Genomic DNA, 26,503 nt, shown 5'->3' on the forward strand with positions numbered 1-26,503 from the left:
TAAATTTCAAATGGATCACAAACTTAAAGCAAAAATACATCAGTCATTTAATAAAATCTATGGTTTCTTTTTATAAAATTAAGAGTGAAGAATATCTTGATATAGATCTGAAATGCAAAAGACATTTGTAAAAAACACATGACCAAAAACTTTAAATTTTAATAATCTGAAAATATAAGAGCAATAATTACTATAAAAGCTGGCACTCAGATATCCCCTACTGAAATTATAGCTAGTTCCATGCAGTTGGTATCTAGTAATTTATTTAATTTGTTTAATATAAAAATCTGTTGAGGTATATCAATGGCAACCTTGTTTCATCAATGAAAATACTAAAGTATATAGTACAAAGTACATAGCTAAGAAACATTCACAAAGTGGCCTGGCTGTGTGATTCAAGTTTGAACTCTTAATCAGTACACACGGATCAACAGCAAACTTACACTGTTCAACAACAGGCTTAAAAATACTGAAACAATTATAAAGTAAGTTTGTGGAAGAAGAAACTATAATTTTTAACTTTCAATGATTACACTCTTTGAATGCTTTACAGTGACTATGATATAATGTATTCCTTTGTTCCATAAAAAGCAATTTAAATACATAAGGATAAATATATCATAGTAACTACCTCTAATGGTTTTCAATACCTTTGTATCATAGCACACATTCTCTAATGCCTACAAGAAAAACTTGATTTCTGATTCAGGTGTTTTGTTTGCTTTGTTTTGCATTGTTTTGTTTTGTTTTAGAGTACTAAGACTGAACCAGGGCCTTCACACTAACTATAATCCCTGCCCTTATTTGAACAAATTTTCTTTTGAGGCAGGCCTTAGTCATTACTCACATTGAGTTCGAACTTGTCAATTTCCTGCCTGTCTCATAGAGTGCTAGCACTACAGGCATGTGTCACCAAGTGGTTATTAGTTTTAATATACATTTTTTAAAATAACTCTAAATTAGGATAAACTTAAGTCATTTGTAGGAAAATCGATGAAACTTGAAACCACAATGCTAAGTAAACTAAATCAGACAAACAAGTTTAAATATCACATTTTCTCTTATGAGAAACCCCAAAACATAAAGAACAAAATAAAAGATAGATAATAGGAATTGGGAGATAGATCTTTCTCAATTGGGAAGGGGATCAAGAGATGGATGGAGAAAGGAGGGAGAACAGGAAAGGAGATGAAAAATGAATTGAAATATATTATGTACATATACCATCTCCACACAAGGAATGTATTCATTATGTCCTCAAAACATGCAGTAACAAAAGATAAACACAAAAACTGATTAATACAAAAAGCATTTAAAGAAGAGTTAAATTTTATTTATTTCTAAATGTTCAAAACTTATTCTAAGGACTAATTAAAGAGCCTTAAATTGCTAATGTTATAGATAAAATTCAGAAGTAACTGCTTTGAACAATTTCTCATTGTAAAAGTAATAGAATCCATAGGCACACTCAGACATTACATAATTATTTTAAAGTAAAAAGTAGTTTATATAGCATGTTAGAAATAATGTGAGAGGAATTTAAGATCTTCCTTACATAGATCCATAAACTATTTAGAAATGCTACAAACCTACTTAGGACAAAAAGACTTATTTTTATTCCAATGTTCCAATTAATCTGAAAATTTTAAATTTACCAAGTCATGGAATTTCATAAACACAGTTAAACAGACTTTAAAATCTCAGAGCAGAGCAGTGAGGAAGTTATGCTTAGCCAAAACTGAATCAGGAGTGATGTTATATTGAAAATAGTCTGGAAAACTGAGATGCAACTAGAAGTTGGCTGTCCTTCATCTGTTTAATTATTCCCCAAAGGTATACCAACAATCTTAGTAATGATTATTTGAACTGCTTAACTAACTTAGATATTTAAGTATTAATAATTCCAAAAAATCTGGCCACAATTACTGTCAATGATAACACAAAATGGAGTAAACAAGGGAAAGAGAATGGAAAGGTAAGCCATTTCTCTAAATTACTATTATTATTATTATTATTATTATTATTATTAAAAATAAAATTCAAAGTGGCCCTTTCACCTACTAAATCCTCAGAGAACTAACAATTAGAAAGTAAAAACTGCTTTCAGGAAAATCAGGCTATAACACACAGCAAGTAAAAGATAAACATACCACTCCTTAGCTCCACCCTCTCACTGTGCCAAGCAGTATTTCAAAAAATGGTTTGGCATAGAGTATTTAATTACTTAATTAGAAACAGAGCACTGATCTGCTGTTAGCTGCCTATATTTCGTTAAGGGAAAAAGATCAATCACCAATACATAGTATTGATTAATTACATTGTCGAGGATCAGAAAAGGAAAGACAGCTGAATACGAAGTTTTTCAGAATAAGAACTTCAGTAATCAGACACATTAAAAAAAGTCTTATTCAACCAACACCCAGTGTAGGAAATGCATCTGCTACATCTGAATGTTTTTTGTACACCTTCTCAGAACACATTTTTTTTAATACCAGGGATCAAACTCAGGATCATTCAGAACACATATTTCTAATGACAGAAAATCCATTACCAAAGTTGACTTCCATTCGGAAGAAATTAGTATTCAAATTTTTGTTTTACTATAATGTTTTAAAATCATACTTTTGTAACTTTGAGCAAATGTTCCAAAATGTTCGTTTCAGTTCTTGAAAGTACCTAGGCACCAATCTTACTCCCATATCACCATGTCATCTTTTTCCAAATTAAAGATGGGTATAAATGGGTATAAAATGTAATTACTTTTAAAATTTCAAATAGTTTTTTTATTAAATGAGGCATTACAGGAGAAAAAAAGCTCCAAATATTAAGATACAAAAACCCAAATTTTAAAATAAATTCAACATACTATACATTTTCATTTGTAAGAAGCCCATTTTTTAAAACGTTCTAACATCCTGAAACCAGCACCTTCCTTATTAAAATTAAGATATTTAAGGTGGTAGCAACACAATTTTTTCTGCTTATGCAAAAATTTAGTTGTCATTTAAGGTGATATAATTGGACAACTACAACCTCTCAATATTTCAGGCAACAATCTAAAGAACACTTACATAAAGAATATGAGTCTTAGTAAATGCCTGAAAAGTTCTCAATAACACCATATGACAAGATCAAGAAAATGTCAGCATTAAACCTGGCACAATAAATATCACAAGAAAACCCTAAGTGAAAGGAAAGCACATTTTAGATAGTGCAATATTACTAATTCTCCTAAATTCACAGAAAAGATATTTTGTGGGAAAACACATGTATGAACAACACTGGGAAGGTAAAAAAAATGATTCAGAGGAGTTGGACTCTGCATGCCAAGATATTTTAAGGAATACTTTAACCAATTTATTCACATATTTTCAATGGATAAAGCTGTGTGATAGAAGAGTAAAACTAAGAGTTTTTACATTATTGAAAGTGACAGTTTTTATTTTTTGCATTTATTAAAAGAAAGCACTGTGAAGTTTAATTAGTAGCCTTTATTTTTCCTTCCTCCTCAATGGAACATAAAATAATAAGTGTTTTCTTATTTTATTGGTAAATTTTAGGTATGCAATATAATGAAACTCATCATTTGAGATTTGTACCTTTACATAATACATCTGGATTCTTATTTTTCCCCATTTCCCTGCCCTACCATCAACCCATACACCCCTCCCTACTTACAAAAACTATTTTTCCTTTTCTCATATTTATTCCATTCCCATTTCCCTTCCCCTTCCCCTCCTACTTCCTCCTCCCCTCTGCCACTTTTCTTCCTATTTCACATTATCTATGATGCACTTTAGTCCTTATTTACATTTTCTCACACCGGAGAAAGTATACAGTATTTACACTTGTGTGTCCTATTTATTTCACTTAGGAGTACTGCCTCAATGTGCATCCATTTAGCTATAAGTGTCTCCAGTTTCTCATTCTATATGGCTGAGTAGTACTCCATTTTATTTTTTAAAATTCTTTATCCAGTCACCAGTTGAAGGGAAAACGGGCTGCTTCCAAGTTTTAGTTAGCTATTACAGACTGTGCTATCAACATGCGTGCAAATATATCACTATAGAATGATTCTTTTAATTCTTTTGGAAAGGTACCCAGCAGGGGAATAGCTGGGTCAAATAGGACCTCTAATCCTATTTCTCTGAAGTATCTTCATACTGATTTTCACAGTGGTTGTACCAGTCTACACTCCCACCAGCAGTGGAGCAGGGTTCCATTTTCCCCACAGGCCCACCAGCATTTGTTACTGGTTGATTTCATAGTAACAGCCATTCTTTCTGGGGTGAGGTGAAATCTCAGCATTGTTTTCATTTGCATCTCTCAAATTACCAGTGATACTGAATATTTTTTCATGTTGATTTACTATTTATACTTCTTTGAGAAGTGTCTGTTCATGTCATATGCCCATTTTTGGACTGGATTTTTAAATTTTGGAGATATAATTTTTTTAAGTTCTTTATATGTTTTAGATAGTAGCCATTTGTCTGAGGAACAGCGGTGAAAATTTTCTCCCACATTGTGTGTTGTCTCTTCACGATGTTGGTGGTTTCTCTTGCTGTGCAGATGCTTTTAAACAAGAGATCCAGCCTGTTGATTCTTTGTGCTAGTTCATGTGGAACTGAGGTTTTGTTCATAAAGTTTTTTTCCAATGCCAATGTCTTCAACAGTTCTACCTAACCTCTCTTCAAGCTGGGTTAGTGTTTCCATTTTAATATTTAGAACTTTAATCCATTTCAATTTTAGTTTAGTGCATGGTGAGAGATATAGGTGTAGTTTTAATTTTGGTGAGCTGAAATCCAATTTTTCCAGCACCATTTATTAAAAAGGCTATCTTTCCTCCAGTGAGGGTGTTTGGCTTTTTTGTGGAAGATGAGGTGGCTGAGTGTGTCTGGAGTTGTTTCTGTGTCATCCAATTATTCCACTGATCCTCAGGTCTGCTTCTTTTACAGTACCATGCTGTTTTTATCATAGTGGCTTTGTAGTATAGTTTCAAGTTGGAGATTGTGATACCCCTACCTTGTCTTTATTGCCTAGAATTGCTTTTGCTACTCTAGGTCTCTTTTTATTCCAAATTTATCTTTGGATGGTTTACTCAAGGTCCATGAAGTAAACTGCTGGAATTTCAACTGGGATTGCATTGAATCTATGTAGCAGTTTTGGAAGTATGATCATTTTCATTATATTGGTACTTTCTACCCAGGAGCAAAGGATGACTTTCCTTTCCTGATATCCTCTTCAATCTCTTTTTTCAGAGTGCCATAGTTTTCAGAGTAGAGATCTTTGGTTTCTTTCCCTAGGTTGATTCCTAGGTATTTCATTTTTGTTTTGTTTTGTTTTGTTTTGGAAGCTACTGTGAAGGGATTTGTTTCCCAGTTCCTTTTCAAATGAGTCTGTTGTTTGTACAGGAAAACTACTGATTTTTGTGTGTTGAACTTTTATCCAGCTACTCTACTGAATTTGGGTATTAAGTCTACAAAACTTTTTGTGGAGTTCTTTGAAGTTTTCTATATAGAATATGATGACAATTTGACTTATTTCCTATCTTTATTCCTTTTATTTCTCTTGTCTGATTTCTGTGGCTTTTTCCAAATTTATACTGAACAGGTGTGATGATAGTGGACATCCTTGTCTTGTTCCTGATTTCAGTGTGAAGGATTTCAGTTTCTGACCATTTAGTATGATATTGGATGTTGGTTTTTCATACATGGCTTTTATCAGATTGAGGTAGAGATGATCTATTCCAATTTATTGTAGAGTTATCATGAGTGCATGTTGGATTTTGAATGCTTTTTCTGCATCTGCTGAGATGATCATATAGTTTTTGTCCTTGGCTTTATTAATACAGTATATTATACTTATTGATTTACATATGTTGAACCATCCCTAAATCCCCAGCCCACTTAATCATTTGATCAGGGTGTATGATCCTCTTGATGATCTTCTGAATTCTGTTCATCAGTATCTTATTAAGGATTTTTGCATCTATGTTCATTAATGAGATTGCCCTATAGTTCTCTTTTTATGTTGGGTCTTTCTCTGCCTTGAGGATCAAGGTGATGCTTGCTTCCAGAAATGAATTTGGGAGTACTGCTTCCCTCTCAATTTCATTCAAGAGTTTAAACAGTAGTGGCAGTAAATGTCTTACAAAATTCAGCACTGAAGCCATCAGGGCCCAGTCTTTACATTGTGGGTAAGTTTTTTAATATGATTTAAATTTAATTGATATTGGGTTGTTAAGAATTTTTAGATCATCTTTGTTCAACTTTAGTAATTCATACATATCTAGGAATCTGTCCATTTCTTCTGTATTTTCCATTTTATTGGCAGATAGGTTCCTGAAGTAGGTACTGATGAGCCTCTGGATTTCTGCTGGTCCATTGTAATTTCATACTTTTCATTTCTAATTGCATGGATTTGGGTCTTTTCTAAGGTTGGCCAAGGGTTTTTCCATTTAGTTTATTCTTTCAAAGAACCAACTCTGCTTCATTGATATTTTTTTTTGTATTGTTCTCTTAGTCTCCACTGCATTGATTTCTGCTCTGAACTTTATATTTTCCTTCCTTATATGAGCTTTCAGTTCATCCTGCTCTTTTCTAAAAGGTTGAGGTTCTGTACCAGGATCTTTAATTGAGCTTGCTTTGTTTTCCTAATATGAGTATTCACTGCTATGAATTTCTCTCGTAAGACTGCTTGCACTGTGTCCCATAGGTTCCAATATGATATACTGACATTGTCATTTAATTGTAGGAACTGTCTGATTTCTTCTTTAATTTCCTCTGACCCACTGGTTATTGAGAAGCATGTTGTTCAATATCCATGGGTTTATGAAATTCTTGCAGTTTCTTTTGCTACTGATCTCCAATTTCATCACACTATGGCCTCATGAAATAATTTCAATTCCTTTGCACTTACTTAAACATATTCTGTGTGAGAGTATGTGGTCTATTTTGGAGAATGACCCATGCACAGCCAAAAAGAATGTGTATTCTTATTTTGTGGGGTGGAACAATCTGTAAACATTTCTTAAGTTCATTTGTTTAAGAGTTTAAGTTCTAGTGTTTCATTATTTGTCTTCTGTCTAGTTGATCTATTTGTGACAGTGGGGCACTGAGGTCCCCCACTACTGTATTAGTGCTTATTTGATTTTTTTATGTCCAATGGCATTTGTTTTATACAGTATTTGGTGCATATGTATTTATGATCATCATCTCTTCCTCTTGGATTTTCCTTTTACATGGATGTAGTGTCCTTCTTTGTCCCTCTTAATCAGTGCTGGTTTAAAATCCATTTCACTTGCAATTAGGATAGCTACTCCTGCTTTTTTTCAGATTCCTGTGGCATGCAGTATTGTTTTCCACCCTTTAACTTTCAGTCTATGAGTCTCTTTTTTAATTAAGTGTGTTTCTTATATGCAGCATACTGTTGGATCTTGCTTCTTGACCCACTCTGCCAATCTATTTCTTTTGATTGGTGAACTGAGATAATTAACATTGATGGTTATAAGTGATATGTATTGACTTATCCTTCTCATGATTTTTTCTTTTTGTTGGATTCTCCCATTTGTCATGCTTGATAGATTCATTCTGCTAGATTTACCGGGGTTATGATCCTCATTGTGTTTTCCTAGAATATTGTTTAAAATTTTCTGGAGTGCGGGTTTGATATTCATGAAGTTCCTCAGGTGCTCTTTGTCAGGAAAGTATCTTATTTCTCCATCAATTTTGAAAGACAGTTTTGCAGGGTACATCAATCTGGATGGGAGGATGTTTTCCTTTAGGGCTTCAAATATGTCACTCCAAGCTCTTCTTGCCTTCAGGTTTGTGTTGAAAAGTCTGCTGTGATTCTGATGGGCTTTCCTTTGCATGTGATTTGCTTCTCTTTGCTTGTAGAATTTTGTTCTTCTTTTGGGTTTCTGGAATTTTAACTATTATATACCTAGGTATAGATTTTTTTTTTAAATCATGTCTAGTTGGAGTCCGGTATGCCTCACTTATCTGTATGTCATGTTCTTTTACCTTATTTGGGAAGTTTTCTGGCCTTACTTCCGTGAATAGTTTTTTTTTTTTTTATGTCCTTTGCACTCTCTCATTTCTTCATTGACGCTGATCAGTCTGATGCTACTCTTCTTTGCATTATGTAGCAGCTACTGGATTGATTACTCATGGTCCCATACTATTTTTAAGAAATTCTTCTTAGTCACTAATTGAAATCCTGTCTTCTATATCTGAAATTCTGTTGTCACATTGGCTCATTCAGCTGTGTAAACTTTCAATGCAGTTTTTAATATCCTGAAAATCTGTTTGCATCAGTTTTACAGATTCCATTTGTTTCCATCATGCTCCTCAGCTCCTCTATTTTTTTAATCTGTGTCTTCTCTAGATTTTTTTGTTTTTGTTTTTTTGTTTGTACCAGGAATTGAACTTGGGACCTTGAGCTTGCAAAGCAGGCAGCAGCACCACTGAGCTAAATCTCCAGCCCATGATCTAGATCTTGTACAATGGACACAATCTCTGTTATTTCTGATTTCATTTTTTCCAGATCCAGCTCAGGGAGTCCAGGTGGTTGAGTATCAAATTGTTCCATCTCATTGCCCTTTGGGGTTACCTTAGGTGATCTGGAAGTGTGGCTTTTGAGACTTGTTTATACATCTTCTCATTTCAACAGATGCAGCCTGCTGCACTTTTTTTGACGTAACTTTTTGCTCACCCCATGGCCTTCAATTCTCAGCGAGCCACCAAGAAGCCTTTTCTCTGCTGCTCACCCCAATGGTATCTGGAGAGGCCTCTGGTTATTGCTGTGTGCCTGTGCAGCTTTTTTCCAGGCAGGCTCTTCCAGGTGGATCCCAGCTGCTGCATTCAGGGCAGGGCCCTGGCTAGGACCTGCCTGCCACCATGCCACTCTGGTCCCTTCAAACTTCTTCCTGGGATCTGTGCATGCTAACCAATGGTATCAGGGCCAGCCTTTGGCTTTAGCTTGTGCACCTGTGCATCTCTTTCCCAGGTAGGCCTTTAGCTGGGCCTGTGGGTCCCAGTTGCTGGGATCCAGGAAGGGCCCTGGCTAAGGACCTGCCTGCCACTATGCTGCTCTGGTCCCCCCAGGCTTCTTTTTGGGAGCTCAGTAATTTAAGTGTTTCCTTAAAGCCGACTCAATAAAATATGGTAGTGCACCCGAAATGGTAAAACTTACAAGCCAAAACCAGCTTCTAGTTTCATCCTCTTCCTGAGCATAGCACAATATCATAATTTTTCAGCCTCTTCTAACAATTAAATATAGCCATACAATTTATATGTAGTCTAAGACATATAAGTAAAAGTCACATGTACCATTTTTAGGTCTAACTCATAACAATTATAACTAGACCTGTTCAACTATTATTAGAGACAGAGATCTTGCTCCAACTTAATCCTTCTTCCTCCTTTCCCCAAAGGTTCTGCAAGGCAACCTTCAAAACAACTTGTAGAAGACAGCATGTATTCTGTCTCTCAATAACTATGTGAATCATAATGTCCCCTACCCCACAACTATACCTTCTTATCCCCTTACCACACCACTCCACTGACACCGATATAAACAAGAACACTAGATTATCACATCAGCAACAAACTTCTATTGGCTTAAGCCACTGAATTTGAGGGTTTTTTAGTATGCTACCGCCAATTAAACTAACAATTGGTTTGGGGGTTTTTATTACATTTCTTGGTACATTTTAGATATACATAATGATCACAATCATCATAGGGAATTTTTACCTGTACATAATATATCTTGATTATTTTTCCCATTCCTACCCTCCCTTCAACTTTTTCCCCTACTTATTAATAAAAGTTTCATTTCTATTTTTCCTTCTTTTCTCATTTTTTTATTTTCCCTTCCTTCTTTTCCCCCCCTCACCCTCTCCCTAATGCCTTTTCCCATTTGAACATTTTCTTCCTATTTTCCAATATCTACTATACAATTTGGTCCTTATTTACACTTTCAGTTTCTCACACCAGAGAAATATGATATTTACACAAGTGTATCTGATTTATTTCACTTAAGAATACTGTCTAAAGGTGTATCCATGTAGCCAGAAATATGTCAAGTTTATCTTTCTTTTTGGCTGAGTTGTATTAAAAAAACATACATCTTATCTTCTTTATGCCTCCATCAGTTGATGCACTTGTTGCCTGTTTCCAAGATATAGCTATTACAAACTGTGCTGCTATAAGCATAGTATACACATATTGCTCTTGAATGATTCTTTTAATTCCTTCGGGAAGATGCCAAGAAAGGGAAATGGAACCTCTAATCCTAGATTTTTGAGGAATCTCCACAATGATTTTCACAGTGGTTGCACCAGTCTACACTCCCATCAACAGTGGAGAAGGGTTCCTTTTCCCCACAGCCCAGCCAGCATTAGTTATTAGTTGATTTCTTAATAATAGCCATTCTTTCTGGGATGAGATGAAAACTCATCATTGTTTTAATTTGCATCTCTCAAATGACCAATTCTGATAACAAGGGCAAGGCAGGGGGCATCATAATCCCTGACTTGAAATTATACTATAAAGCTACTGTAATGAAAACAGCATGGTATTGGGGGGGAACAAGAATGAATGGACAGATTAGAAGATGCAGAAACAATTCCAAACACACTCAACCACCTTATCTTTGACAAAGGGGAGAAACACCTTCACTGGAAGAAAAATAGCCTGTTTAATAAATGATGCTGGAAAAAAAACAGCTTTTCACATGCCAAGGACTAAAACTAGACTTATGCCTTTCATCATACACTAAACTAAATAAAAAATGGATCAAAGATCTCAATATTAAAACAGAAAGACTAAATCTGCTGGAAGAGAGAATAGGTAGAAAGAACTCTTGAAGACATAGGTGTAGGCAGACTTTATGAACACAACTTGATTGCACAGGAAATATTACAAAGAATCAACAACTGGGATCTCATCCTACTAAAAAGCTTTTGCACAGCAAAAGAAATCAATAAAGACAACCCACAGAGGGGGAAAATTTTGGGCCAGCTATTGCTCAGATAAAGGACTAGATAAAAAACTAAAAAACATCATACCCCCCAAATTTAAAGATTAATCCAAAAATGAAATATATACACACTTCTCAGATGAAGAAGTACAAACAGCAAACAAATATATGAGAAACTGTTCAACATCACTGATCCTTCAAGAGAGGCAAATTAAAACAGTTTGTTTTAATATTAAATATTATAAAGATCAAGTAAAATGTTAGACCACAAAGCTCCGAGATCTCTTTCCCACACAGAAACATCAAAATAACAATAACAAACAAGTAGAAACTGTCTGAATCAATTTTATTGGAATACTGGAAAACTGTCAAGAAAGTTTTATAACTTTTTTACCTAACCTTGCCCATCCCTTCACCAGCCCAGAAAAAGTCTTGGTCTTGAACTCTTTAGTTTTAAAATGGTAGCAGCTTCGTTTGCAGTCTCCTCTCAAAAATCAAAGAAAGAAAATCATACTGTGGTTACAAATTAATTGAACCTGTCTGTTCTAACCTGTGTAGGAGTACCTAAAGGACTGAGATTTTAGATTAAAAATTCAGGTTCAGAAAGAAACAGGTGTTGCTCACAAAAGCTGAAAGACAAGCAGAGATTCACAGACACATGAGGCCATGAAGCCCTGAGGAGAATATAGGATAAGACTCTTTGAGAGAGAAAGGTCATTCAAAAGCAGTTGTATTGAAAAGTCATCTGTAGACAAGGAAATATATACATTTAGAAAAAATCTGAGATGTTAGGCTTATTCCTCAGTATAATCCTTATATTCAAAGGATGCCTGCCTAAGTGTGAAGCAATATCTTATGCAAAGCTAACTACAAAGACTGGGAGAATTCCTGAGGAAATCTCTATAAAGACATAAGCTAAACAGGAGTTAAACCAACTAATTTCAATAATCAAACACAAGGACTACTCTTTGCAATAATAGTTTAGAAAAGTCTCAAGATAAAGGAACTACCTACTACAGCCTTAAATAATAAAAAATAAACAAGAAATTCTAGAGAAGGGGGAAATCTGATTTCCAGGGTTATCATATTATATAAAATGTTGAATATTCAAGAAAAAAATGAGAAAGCAGGGCAAGGGATTTAATTCAGTGGTTCTGCCACTTGCTTTACTAGTGCAAGGTCTTGAGTTGGATCCCCAGCACACACACAAAAAAAAAGCATACAGTAAAAGAAAAAAATGCCCATTCAAAGGTTCAAAATAAATTGACATAAGTAAACAAAGCCTAAGAGACTTGAGGAACACTATCAAGCAGTCTAACATATACATTCATGGGAGTGTGAGAAAGCGCAGAACAAGTCAGAAAGATTACTTGGAAAAATAATGGACACAAACTTTCTAAATTTGAAGAAGGATATGAATTTACAAATCCAAAGACTCAACTCTACGTGAGATAAATTCAGAAACTCACATTAAGATGCATTATAACCAACCTGGAAGCAGCAAAAGAGAAGCAACTCATTGCCTACAAGGGCTCTTCAAAAAGATAAACTGAATTCTCATCAGAAACTATTGAGAGAACAGAAAGGAGTAGGGTAATATATTTAAAAGGCTAGGAGGAGGAGGGAATATCCAAGATATCTATATCCACCATAGATACCAAGATATCTACATCCATCAAATTGTAATCCAATGGGAGGAAGAATCAAGAGAGTCTCAAATTTTAAAAAGGCTGAGGGAATTTATTACCCCCACATCTGTCCTATAAGGAATACTCAGAACCCTTCAGGTTGAAATGAAAGCATGCTAAAGAGTAACTTGAAGTCATTTGAAGAAATAAAGATCTCCAATAAAAATAAATAAGCAGGAAATATAAAATCCAGTATTACTAAAATGGTTTATAGCTCTACTTTTTTATTTTCTACAGATTTGAAAGACAAATGTATAAAAGCTAATTAGACATCTATGCTACTGGGCATGCAATATATAAATATACAATTTATTACATTTTTGTAAAAACTTTGCCAAGTTGGAGATATAAATTATTGTATGTAACTTAAATAGGTTTCAATTCAGCTACATTATAATTTATAACTATAAAGATCATACTTTTATTATAGGTAATCTCCATGGTAACCAAAAATAATATCCACAGACTATACCCAAAAGGAAACAAGAAAATCAAAAAGTATTACTATAATAAAATCAACTAAACACAAAAAAAGACAGGAAAAAATGAAAAACAAAAAAAAGCTTTAAAATATACAGGAAACAAATGGAAAAATAACAGCAGTAAGTCTTCCCTATTTAGTAGTTACTTTAAATATAAATAGTTAAATTTGGCAATAAGAGGCCAGAGATTCACAGAATGGATTTCTTAAGGAGGTAAAAGTATAATCCAACTATATAATATCTGAGAGACTTTAGATGTAAAAACAAAAGAAAGTTGAGCCAGGCATAGTGGCTCACACTGTAATCCCAGCTCTCATGAGGCCAAGGCAGGAGGATTGCCATGAGTTAGAGGCCAGCCTGGGCTAGATAGTGAGTTAAAGGCCAGCCTGAACTACATAGAGAGACCCTATCTCAAAAAAATACACAAAAGAAAGTTGAAAGCAATAGGACAGAAAAAGATATTGAATGCAAATATAGCAAAGATCAAGGGTAATTATACAAATATCAGATAAAAGAAATTTTATGCAAAAACCTGTCAGTATAAAAGACATTCGATATTGATAAAAAGGTCAGTTTATCAAAAGATGTAACAATTACAAATATATATGTGCCAAACACAAAGCCCCAAAATATGGGAAATGAGCACTGACAAATTAAAAGGAGTGGTTTTATCATGACAGAATATTCTAGATTCAAAAATGAACATCCAGGTAGAAGATCAATAAGAAAAAGGAGAACCTGAACCCTATATACCAGCTGGACCTAAGAGATATACACAGAGCACTCCAATCAAAGTCTACAGATTCAATGTAATCCATCAAGAAAAACCAATCCTCAAATGCTCATGTAATCAAAAGGAATGCCAAATAGTCATACAATCATAATTGGAGGCCTCACACTTCCTAATTGCAAAACCTACTACAAAGCTAAACAAAGCAGAGTGATTCTGGCATGAAAGTAGATTTATTAATCAATGAACTATATTTTTAAATGATTTTCAACAAGGGTGCCTGTCATTCAATACTCTTGAACAATCTTTCAACAAAACGTACTGAAAAACTGGATTTTCACATGGACCTTACTTTACACCATATAAAAAACTATCTCAAATGGACTTTGATCAGATAATCCTACCATTCAGTGCACAAAATCTAACTTATATAAACACTATGAAAGGGAACACACTTTACAAAAGTACGTAATCAAGATGCCTGTACCAGAATAAAGACTTCACAGAAAATTAGAAGGCTTTCAAGCTCAGAAGTGAAAGATGATAAAAATTAAAAAGGTAAACTGAGTAGTGATAAAAATTCCAAATAAAGGGCCAAGGGTGGGAGGGAGCATAGTTCATCCATAAAACAGAAAGAAAGATAGTGTGGCTATATATGAAGACCAAGAAAGGGAGTAGAACACTATGACAAGTGAGGATTTTATTATTCAGTCTTTTCATTTCTAAAATAAAAAATGTTTAGAAATTCTAATTGCACATCTTTGTAAGTAATGGAAGCTTCACAAATAATTTTTTAAAGAATAAGACTTATTCCATTTTTCTTGCCACTTTCTGAAGCAGTTCTTGAAGTCCTCTTTCATGTCTATCTTTAGCTGAAGTCTACTGGTTGCTTCAACGTCCTGAATTGACTTAAAATGTGTATTTTTGATAGTTCTTGTCACTTTGGGGAAGAGTCAGAAGTTGCATAGTACCAGTTCCAGTGAATAAGGTGAATGAAGATATACTGTTTATGAGCCTACCTTTCCGTTGGATAGCATTTGGCAACAGCACTCGGTATAATTTTGATCATACCTCATAGAGATAGTCATGAAAAGACTTCCAGAACTGCTTGAGAAAGTGGCAAGAATGATGGGATAAATGTCTTCAAAGAGAGGGGGCATAGTTTGAGGAAGATTAAAGTCAATTTATCTTTTACTGGACCGGGGATTTAGCTCAGTGGTTCTGCCGCCTGCCTTGCAAGTGCAAGGACCCGAGTTCGATCCCCAGTACAAAAAAAAAAAAAAAAAAAAAAAAATCTTTTACTGTAATTATTTTTTATTTAAACAATTTAAGTATGTTTAAGTATTTAACTATTTACTGATTAGATCTTGCACATATGTGTGATAAAAAGGAAGGAGAAGGGTGGGAGAGAGGGAAAGAGATAGAAAATAATAGTCAAAATTAAAAAGAACTCTGGTCACCTTTGGAGGGTTATCAGGAAATCAACTTAATCTGAAAACTGGTAAATAAAGGAAATCTAACATTTATGTACCTTTTTTGTATTGTAGTGTACATTAAGACATGACAAGAGAAAATTTCTCTTTATAGGACTAAAACTATTATATGAATAAGAAATGATAAAATTCAAATAACACTATTTTGTAACCCTAATAAAATAATGGCTCTAAGCAATAATCATCAATGGCTGCTGTTAAGTACAAAGTTGTTAGGGAACTTTGTAATGATAGCTCACACTGACAATATCTGAACCCAATAATGAATATTATCACCAGAGAGAAATACTCAGATATTATATGCTTTGTGATATAATGCAGTAAGATACACAATCATCTACAAAGTACTTTCTTGAAAAAAAATTAAACCTAAATCTGAGTAGGACTCTGTATTAAACCACCAACTCATAAGAAAAAGAGGTGAGCCTTGCAAGCGCAAAGACAGAGTTCAATCCCTGGTACCAAAAAAAAAAAAAAAAGAAAAAGAAAAAGAAAAAGAAAAAGAAAAAGAAAAAGAAAAAGAGGTGATATAATCAAAATACAGTAAACACATTAAAACCCAGTATTTTGTAAAATCAATAGGTACTAACAAATAAAAGTAAATTAAACTTTTAAAATCATCAAAAAAACAATATGAGATTTACTAATAACTGACAAATGAGTATAAGCAACAAGAGTACATGTTTAAAGAGCTATTGGGGGAATAATAACGTTTGTTTTTTTCTTTTCTTTTCTTTTCTTTTTAATACTAAAGATCAAACTCAGGACCTTGCAATTGCAAGGCAGATGTGGCACCACTGAGCTAACACCCCAGCTACCTTGAATTTTCAAAGTGTGATAATGGATTGTTCTAAATGTTGATTATATTGATGTCAATATCTTGGTTATAGCACAGTAGTTTTCTAAGGATGTAGTATTTGGAAAAAATGGGTAAAGGGTACACTAGATCTCTCTCTGAGTATTATTTTAACAACTACATGTTAATCTATAATTATCCAAAATAAAAATTTTAGTTTATACCTAGAATGTACCAATAAACTCAATAAAAAAAATGTGGTTTATAAAAAAAGAAGAAAAGAAACAGGAGACAGAGGAACATGTTGAAAGACACCACAGTAATACAATCAACAAAAACCAAAATGTAAAATATTGTACAAGACAAACCACCTACTGTATTTAACAAATAAATTATAAGAGGAGAAATAAAGGACAGAAAACCAACTACAGATTTAAAGTGACTTAATAAACCCACTGACTAAATATGTGGACCTTGTTTACATCATGAGTCAAGCAAATCAACTGTATGTAAAAATCCTTTATGTGGCAAGGGGAAAAATGTGAAAACTAACTGGATAGGTAAATATGCTGTACTAATTAATAATTATGAATTAGTTAATTACATTGCAATAATGAATTACTAATTGTGTATGTGATAATAGCACTGTAGTTATATAACAAAAATTTTTCTCCCTCTTTTAAAGATACATACATATATAGACACATACACATTTATAGATAAAATTTATATGAGGCACATGATCTGAGGGAATATGCAGGGAATGCTAGTATAAATGACATTAAACTGGCCACATAATAAGTGTTGAAACTAAGCGATGGATGCACCAATGTTCATTATACTACTCTATTTTTATATATACATTTTAAATGGCCATGAATCCAGGATGGAAGGTATTATCCCTTCTAGACTAACCCCTGTAGCATTCTTATTTAACATGACTGAGCCCATCTCCACATCAGGTATTATTCCAGGTGCTGGAATAATACAGAGAAACAGTGTAACAGGAAACAAGTATTTTAAAATTCCTACAACACAACAATGACAGAGAAAATACAATTATTACACAATTTTTAAGACAGAAAAATTTATTAGAAAAACATACTTCCAAAGATTTACTAATAACTGACGAATATGAGTATAAGCAACAAGCATATATTTAATGACCTATTTGGGGGAATAAAAACCTTTGGTTGTTTGTTTTTTTGTTTTGTTTTGTTTTACACCAAGGATCAAACTCAGGACCTTGCAATTGCAAGGCAGGTATGGCACCACTGAGCTAATGCCCCAGCTACCTTGCACTTTCAAAATTTTCTGATCCACTGATTTCCAATATTACCAAAGTCAGAAAACAAAGTAAAAAATATTATCTACTTGCTTTCTTCTTTCCACATAAACACTGATTTTTATATTGTTTAGCAATTTTTGGTTTTAGTCTGCTTTAGAATGATGCACAATAAAAAATGTGACAAAAATATATTAGCCATCCCTTTTTAAATCTGTTTACTGTAATAAATATTTGATTAAAAGAACTATGAGAAAAGAAAAATTAAAAACAAAGGTTCAAGAACTTTCCATGTTATTACTGATATTAAAAATAAAATGACATTCAATAAAACAAACAAAAAATTACTGTTCAAAATTAGTATATTATCCTAGCCCAAAATATAGTATTCATTTCCTACAAATTAGAAACTAAGAGACAAGGAATTATAAGCAGATATTTTTAATCCTTACTCTGAAATCCTAAATTTTTAAAATTAAACTTTTGTAAATGCCCATACCTACTCATATACACATAAATTTCTTTTTTCCTTTTTTTTTTTTTTTTTTTTTTTTTTTTTTTTTTTTTTTTTTTTTTTTTTTTTTGGATACCAGGGATTGAACTCAGGACCTTGTGCTTGCAAAGCAGGTGGCAGAACCACTGAGCTAAATCCCCAGCCCCAAATATAAATTTTTAAGTAACAAACACTACAAAATATAACTATATGTATACTTGTCTTTTATCAGTTTTTGCAAATTTATTTATACAAATATAGATGTGTGTACATATGTATATACACTTCTTTTTTCCCTTAATAGCGTATATCACTAGATAGCCCAAACTGGCTCCAAGCTCCTGGGCTCAAGCTATACACCTGTCTTGGTCTCCCAAGTAGCCAGAAGTATGGACATATCCCACCATGCCAGGCTCTGAATTTATATTTTTAAATATCATGAGCGTGTATGTATATATGTATGTGTGGTGCCAGAGATCAAAGCTAGAGGCTTGAGCATGCTATGCAAGTGCTCTGCTGAGCTATATTCTCAGCCAAAATATCTTTTAATGTGCTAAAATACTAAAACATTCTTGCCTAATGTTTTATTGTAACTAAGAACTGGATGATTAAAGATGTACATAATGTAAAGAAATTACAAAAACTACTTAAAGAATGAGCCACTTCACTTCATGAACAAGGAAGAGGCCAATCACCAGTTTCTAGGTCACACTACAGAAGAGCAAGTAACATTTCAGATACTAGACAAGAATAAAACATTGTTTAATAGAAATATAATTTTGATCTTATCACCCAGTTCCCCAAGGAGCATTTTCAAGTGCAAAAATATCATTTAAAAAATGAAATATATTAGCCAGTTATAAAGTTCATATTTACAATTATGATTACACAGAATTTCTTAAGAGAAGAGTCATGTCAATTGTTAATGTATATTTTCTTATTTCGAGGACACATCTTTGTGTTATCTCTGAACACAATTCTGAGTTTTCTCACACCACTCTATCTTACACTGTAACTTACTGAATCTTTACACAGAAATACCTATTAGAAAGGACATGCTTCTGTGTGGAGATGAGCAAGTTCAATATCCAGAACAGGAGTCTTGATAGCAACTACTGTTTTGTAAATTGTTCTGATAAAAGCAGGATTCCACCTCTATCTCAAGGGGCAAATTTTGCTAAAAAGCATATCATGTACTTCATCCTTAGAAGACTAGCTAAACCAGCAACCAAGAAAACTAATGAGGGGCCAGGGATTTAGCTCAGTGGTTCTACTGCCTGCCTCACAAGCACAGGGGCCTGAGTTCGATCACTCGTACGAAAAAAAGAAAAGAAAAGAAAACTGAGATGAATGGGGCACAAGAAAGAGAGATATTCACTAGCCAGAAATAAAATGGAACTGAAGTGTTCAATACCATTTGCTATTATAAACAAAGGAAAACAGACTCAAATATGAAGGGGCCCAAAATCCTAAGTCAACCAGGGCCAGACCCTTGTACTTATTCCATTATAAGGCAATTATTTCTTTTTAAATAGTACCTTAATTAGGCCATTATTAAAACAGGTTTCATTTACTGAAGACAATGGGCAGGCAGGTCAGATGTAAACATCCCAATTAACTTGACCAGTGACCTCATGGAACTTGGGGTGAAGTCACTGTTCCATTTGCCAAGGTATACATGCTACCGGGCAGCATAAAATTAAAAAAAAAAAAATCCACATCTTTTCACTCCCACCTAGTATGCTTTGCCTTTAAAAAAAAAAAGAAAGAAAGAAAGAAAACAGGGCTGGGGATTTAACTCAGTGGTTCCGCCACCTGCCTTTCCAGCGCAAGGTCCCAAGTTCAATCTCCAGTACAAAAAAAAAGAAAAAAAAAATCTAAATGTGTTCTCTTCTCAGGCACCAAAGCTTAATTTGGTTATTGTTCCCCACAGATTGCGTTCATAAGAATTCAATGCTTGTTACACATTCTGGTCCCAAAGTATTCTGTACCTGGTAAGATCAATATAAGATCACAAGCTGAGAAATTAATGAGCTCCAACTCCTATTCATAAAGTAATATTCCTTCTCAACTGTTAAGTTCCCTAAAAAATACCCTGTTTGTCTAAACTTTACATCCAGATTATTAACGAGTGTTAATTCTGAGGTAAACATTACATATTCACTAAATGTATCAGGCTGTCTTCAGAAACTTTTTCATGTACCTTTTAATACTTAAAATTTTATTTTTATTCTGATCATCTAGACTCTCATCAAACCATGAAGACTTTGAGTTTTGTCATACAAACATTTTACATGTATATACAATACCATACCATATAAAATATATATTTGTTTCTAAAATTATGTGAAATATCACTTGGTTTTTCTTTATTCTTCCTAATATACTTTCTTTTAATTGTATTCAATTATTAAAATAAATAAATCTAATAAAAATAAAACAAATCAAATTTCCAATGCCATACCATCATCAAAGCAGCAAATTTCGAATAGCATTTTCTCCAAGAACTATTGCAAACTAATTTTTTTAGAAACTGAAAGTTTCTAAAAAAGTAAAAAAGTACCATATTACAAATGTGGCAAATTTCAGAACACAAAATTAGTTAACATAGATTCCCAAGCTTTAAAAGCACATGATAGACAATAAAGAAAAACCTGAATGATAGGCAATAATTTCAAATTTAAAACAAAAATTTATCTTTTACTTGAATACTATTTATTTATGTCTGTCAACAAATGTCTACCACAGGTCATAAATAAATGAGAATTGTAGTTATCTAAGAAGTATTCTGAAAGACTTACCATCATTTTGGCTCTTGCCCTTCATCTCCTCCTTCCAGGATAGAATGGTGTTCAGGGCAATATAGTCTCTTACGTATTCTTTGCGCCTCTCCTCTAAGGTCATCTTCAGTAAACGTTCTTGCAAAATAAAAACAGAATCTTCATTTGTATTTCACTTTTAAGCTTGGAAATTATTTTACACTTTAAATACTAACTGTGTTAAGCTAAGCAAAGGTTTGGTACAATCTTGAGAAACACCAAAATACAAATTTAATGATTTCATATTTGAGTATTAAAAGATGTTCAATTAATTCCATATTAGCTAGAAAAATAAAATCAAAGTTTGATCAAGACAATCTGTGACACTGCATGAAATAAATTAATTTACTCTTCCACTCAGTATCTACTGATGACCTACTATGTGTCAAATAACATGTTTATAGGTTATAAATTCAAAGATGATCCTTACACTGAGTTCACAGGAAAAAAGATGACATGGATGGCATACAAAATAATACTGATGTAAATAAAATTTAAAATGCTAAGACAGGTATCATACAAACAGGGAGAGCACAAGAAAGGTAGTTACCAAGGTATTTCCTTACTTCAATAAGACCATCAATAATGAAAGTATACTTTCACTTGAGTAATAACTTTGAAGAGGTGATATCTGATTATAAGATTAAAATAATGCATGTTAGAATTAATAACAGTGGATATCACTTATGAAGAACTTACTACTTGTCAGTACTTCACGTGTATTATATCATTGAAATAATTACAACTTATAACATCAAAAGATTATTCCTATTTTGTACCTAAAGAAATAAAGCATACCAAAATGGAGGGGTTTGCCCAAAACCAAGAACTTTCAAATGAGCCAAGATTAAAATCCAGACAGGTATCTCCATTAATCAGAGACTACAACCAATACTATTCATACTGTACTATGTTGTCAGCAACAGATCCCCAGCAAGGTAATAAGTAAGCTGACTCATAAAGGTTAGGTAAATTTTGCATGAACAGGTTAAAAAGGATGCTTCAACTAATGTAACAATGTTAACAAAAATAAGGAGATGCAAACAGTTTAATGAAACTACAGGATATGCTATTTATAGAGAATAGTAAATTTGGAATTATCGAATGAAAGTGAAAAAAGATTGACAGCAGTTTCTAAAGGACTACTTTAAAAGTTCAGACCCCTGATAAGGAATTATTACAAGATCAACGATCAAGGAAAGGAGTAGCCATAAGAGTGAAAAATAGGTAAAAATAAGGTAAAAGAAAACTGTATTAGGCATATCAATGGTGTACCTTTTAAACTTTCAATAATACAAACAGCCTTCTACCTTATACGTCATGTGGAGCAATTTAACCTTTCCTCTTAAAATTCCACGACTAATATTCAAAGTGAATTATACATATCCCAGCCAGTACATAAAACTGTCCACTAGGATGCAGAAAAAAAATAAGAAATTCTGCTTATTTTTTAACCTAAAAAACAAGGAAGAACTTAATATTCATTAATATTCAACATATAAACTGTCACTAGCATGTTCACTCTGTTTATGTCAGTTGTCATGTATCACATATTTTACTAGGGGTGTCCACAATGTACAGATGGATGATCATATTCTTATACTCTCTAATGCTCTTTCAATATAGTTCAGATGCATGGATTTAATATATTCAAGTCATTACTCAAGGGTCAACAAACTGAGTTTATCTATGACATTCAAGAACTTGAAATCAAGAATCTAGAGCTTAGGAGAAAGAGCTAGCCTAAATATTTTTAGAAATTATAACCTAAACTTCTGCTCCCAGAAAAAGGAGGGAAGAGAGGAGAGGGGAAAAAAGATTTGAACTGAATTTTTAAAAATTAGGAGGCACAAAGAGAAGAACAATGAAATACACTGATTGTCAATGGAGTTAAAGGTCCCTGTGATGTGGAAAACAGCAGGGAAAAGAGTTTTAATATGTAGGAGGGAAATACTGTCAACTGCTACAGGAAGATCAGAAAGAATAAAAATTATACTATAAAAGTCATGGCTTTTATCAAGCAGGTTGCCAACAGCACTGAAAAGAGAAAATTGGTTACAGAGCTGTTTGTGTTCTAATCTAAATCATTATGAAATCTGTGCAATCTCTATGTTTCAGTTTCTTTTTTATATAAGCAGGTAGATATTATTCCCAACTTATAGATGAAGCAATTAATTAAAGCAGAGTTTAAATAGTTATCTAAGGTCCCACAGTAAATATAGCTAGGATTCACATCTGGAAAACTGTGTTCAAAGTGCTCTCTCTCTCTCTCTCACTTTATTTTTTTTTTTTTTGTACCAGGGATCAAACTCAGAGCTTTGCGCTTGCAAGGCAGGCAGCAGAACCACTGAACAAAATCCCCAGCCCTAAAACACTCAATTTTACAGTACACTACTACCTTCCACACTTCCCTATCTCACAGAACTGGTTGTGAGAATCGTATGAGTTAACTCATGTAAGGCAGTAACAATAGTGCTAAGTGCACAAACTGATTTAAATATAATTACTCAGTACAACTACCATCAATACTAAATGACTTTAAGAACATTATGGTCATCAGGATATAAATGAAATCCAGGAAATTCTGAGGAGCTATTATAGTTTAAATATGAAGTGCCCCCTAATGTCTCGTGTATTGGCGGCTTGACCCCAATGGAACAATGCTCAAAAGTGGGGCCTTGGAACAGTGATTGGATGATGAAGGTGCTAACTTCATCATGCCTTGGAAGGGCATCTATTGTTCCTGTCTCCTTCCTCTCCCTCACTCTCCTTTCTCTGCCTTCTATGTGGAACACGTTGAGCTATTCTGCTCCACCACATGCTCTCTGCCACAATATTTTGCCTTACCATAGACCCATAACAATGATCCTAGCCAACCATGGACTCAAACTTTGGAAATCATGAACCAAAATAAACCTCTTCTTCTGTAACTTGTTATTCTCAGGTGTTTTATCATGGCAACAAAAGGCTCACATAGGGACTTTGCAAAAGAAAGAAGAAAACTACAAGGCTAAGCTTTTTCTTATGGAAGAAAACCTACTATAAGACAGAAGAAACTTGAATGTAATATAGGCAGTGGAGAGGCTCCCAAAGACACTGAGAAATTAAACATATGCAGGAATGAATCAATGATGGCACATGATCTCAAATATAGGAAATAGGATAAAAGGAATAAGAAATGGGGTTAATCTTAGAAACAAAGAAGAAAAGTGCTTGCTCTAAAACAGGAACAAAACCTAAAGGACATATAAAGAAACAAACCAGTGAGACCATGGAAAAGAATGCTAGGGCTGTTCATATTATATGGCATTTGTATTTTCTATGAATTATCATCTATTTATAGGGAAAGAGTATTGGTGGAATAGAAAGTTTGCAGAGAATAGTAAATTTGGAATTATTGAATGAAAGTGAAAAAAGATTAATATCAGTTTCTAAAGGACTACTTTAAAACTTCAGACCACTGATAAGGAATTATTACAAGATCAATGATCAAGTTAAAAGACACAAAGCAACTTAAAAGTATCTGTAAATGTCAGAGAGTATGTATAGAAATGAATCCTAGCACTGGCATTCTACTTATTTAAAAGTTTAAGTTTAAAGATAGAATAAAAGTAAAATCAATTACAAAAAAACTGAAAACAAGTAGCAATATTTGAAAATATGCATTAAGTGACTCAGAATTAGGACTCAATTTAACATGTGTGGTCTTGATAACTGCAGTATTTGTTTGAACAATGAAACAGTAAAGACTAGAGACATGTAGTTTCTTTGGCATTACATAAAATTTTTCTTTAAAAAAATGCTTCACCTTTCTAATGAACCCTTTCTCTGTCAATCAAGCATATAAGGAAGCAGATCTTATTAGATGGTATACTGAGTAAAAATATGTTCCTAAAATGTCTTGACTTTTCAATGAAGTGAGTAAACTTTCCTTTAGATTTAAATAACAGCTGCAAAAATACTATGCTATCAACTCTCCAGTAGGGTAAAAGGAAAAGGTCATGCCTCCTTATCAGCTTCTCTTTTGTACTAGAAAATTCCTGCTTTTTGGTTAAATAACAGGGGATACCTTAAACCTTCCAAAAATAAGCACCCTAATAAAACAGTGAGATGTAACTTAAAGTCTTCAAATCATAACTTTCCCTTAACCTTAAACTTCATGCAAAAATAGCTTAGTTTGGAATAGGAAAATTATTTTAACTGCTTTCTTTGTACATTTGCTTCTTTATTTAAAAAGATGCTATTGTGAATATATTTTTCCATCAGAAGAAATGGAAGGAAAAAATATTAAAAGATTCTGAAATGCCTGCTTACCACAGTCTTCCATGATATGAAAGAAACCATTAAAATACTGTCACTTTAGGAACACTTTTTCTAATATAACAGAAACGGTTCTAAATACTCAATGTAATTTCATCAATGATTCATGTTACTGAAAACAATGTCTTCTACTATTTTGCCTTCATTATCAATAATACAAAGCTTACATTTTAAAACTATTATTAAAAATGGATATAAATGATTTTTCAATGCTCACAAAGTACATCTTTTTGGAAATATGCTGAAATTAAATTAACTGCTAATCCAAAAATGAAGCAAAACTATTTTACACTATATATCAGGCTCTTAGTCTCAACAGCATTTGTTTTGTGACAGTATAATTTTTAGCTCTCTGTATGCTCATAATCATTAAAATAATTAAATGAGGCAAACTTAATCATACAATATTTTAAAGGCCACTTTATATTGTTCAATTATGTTAAATCTTCCTAGAGTCAGAAAAAAATCCTCTTCTTGCCCCTTTCTCATGCATTGTTGGAAGTAGGTCCTACAGAGAAAGGATCCTTCTGTTCATTCCTTTTCTTACCTCCATTGTTGAGCCCTCATGTTCATAAAGGCCAAGATTTGCAATAAAAATCTACAGGTTTTAAAGCAGTATCATTAGGAAAATCAATTTCAACCTAGTCATCTTTTCATCCTTCTTCTGTAAAGATGAGATATCCAGGATAAAGTTCTTCTACCCTTACAGCACCTCACTCACTCTTGATACATTAGTGAAATGTACATCAACAGTATCTTACCAGTAGCAATGCAGCAAGTACTTTTCCCTACATTTAAGCAAAAAGGAGTAAGGAATGAAAACAGATGTAACAAGGAGAGGGGGAAAATGCCAGGCGCAAGTACATGAGAATATTACCTATGATTAATGAAAATGAGAGTGACAGGGGACTGAATTCACAGTTCTGCTTCTTGGAGCAATGAGAGCCAATGTCAGTCTAACTGATCTGGCTAAACCCTGCTACGAATAACATCAGGGCTGGGTTCATTCAAGTGACACACAGTCTCACTCTGGGCAACTTCAGACTATGAATGGGGATGCAAGAGAGAAAGCCACTGCTGAGAAAAGCCCATTCACACTTCTCCGCAGGCACTTATGCTAGCGGACAAAATGCTCGTTTTAGATTTCCCCTAGAGTTTCAGATGCCAAAAGTCACTCTGCTTCTGAGCACCGGGGTGCCCGACACCCGAAGGAAGAGAAAAACACGGGACGGTGGGAACCCCTGGCCAGGCTGGAACAGAGGACAGCGGAGGGGAAGGCACGACTGCTACCCAGCGCCTGCCGGCGTGGGACGCCTAGCCGAGGTCCCCAGGAACTTGTCCCGGCCACCTAGGGGAAGGTGACTGGGAGCGACGGGGAGCACACGGGCCGTGCGGGTGCTGGCTCGAGCTGCAG

At 33.8% G+C, this 26,503-nt stretch overlaps 1 protein-coding gene across 1 annotated transcript in view; it reads right to left on the bottom strand.

Annotated features, from left to right (window-relative positions):
• Macrod2 (mono-ADP ribosylhydrolase 2) overlaps positions 1–21,671 on the bottom strand; it is a 1,911,462-nt gene extending 1,889,791 nt beyond the window's left edge. The window contains exons 1-2 of the mRNA XM_033761012.1: positions 21,665–21,671; positions 20,752–20,868 (exon numbers count right to left, since the gene is read on the bottom strand). Coding sequence (XP_033616903.1) covers positions 20,752–20,868; positions 21,665–21,671 — 124 coding nt within the window. The remainder of the gene's footprint in view (positions 1–20,751; positions 20,869–21,664) is intronic.
• Positions 21,672–26,503: the final 4,832 nt, after the last annotated feature.

The sequence above is a fragment of the Fukomys damarensis genome, unplaced genomic scaffold, assembly GCF_012274545.1.
Source record: "Fukomys damarensis isolate Sample0158 unplaced genomic scaffold, DMR_v1.0_HiC HiC_scaffold_7, whole genome shotgun sequence".
NCBI classification, from domain to species: Eukaryota; Metazoa; Chordata; class Mammalia; order Rodentia; family Bathyergidae; genus Fukomys; species Fukomys damarensis.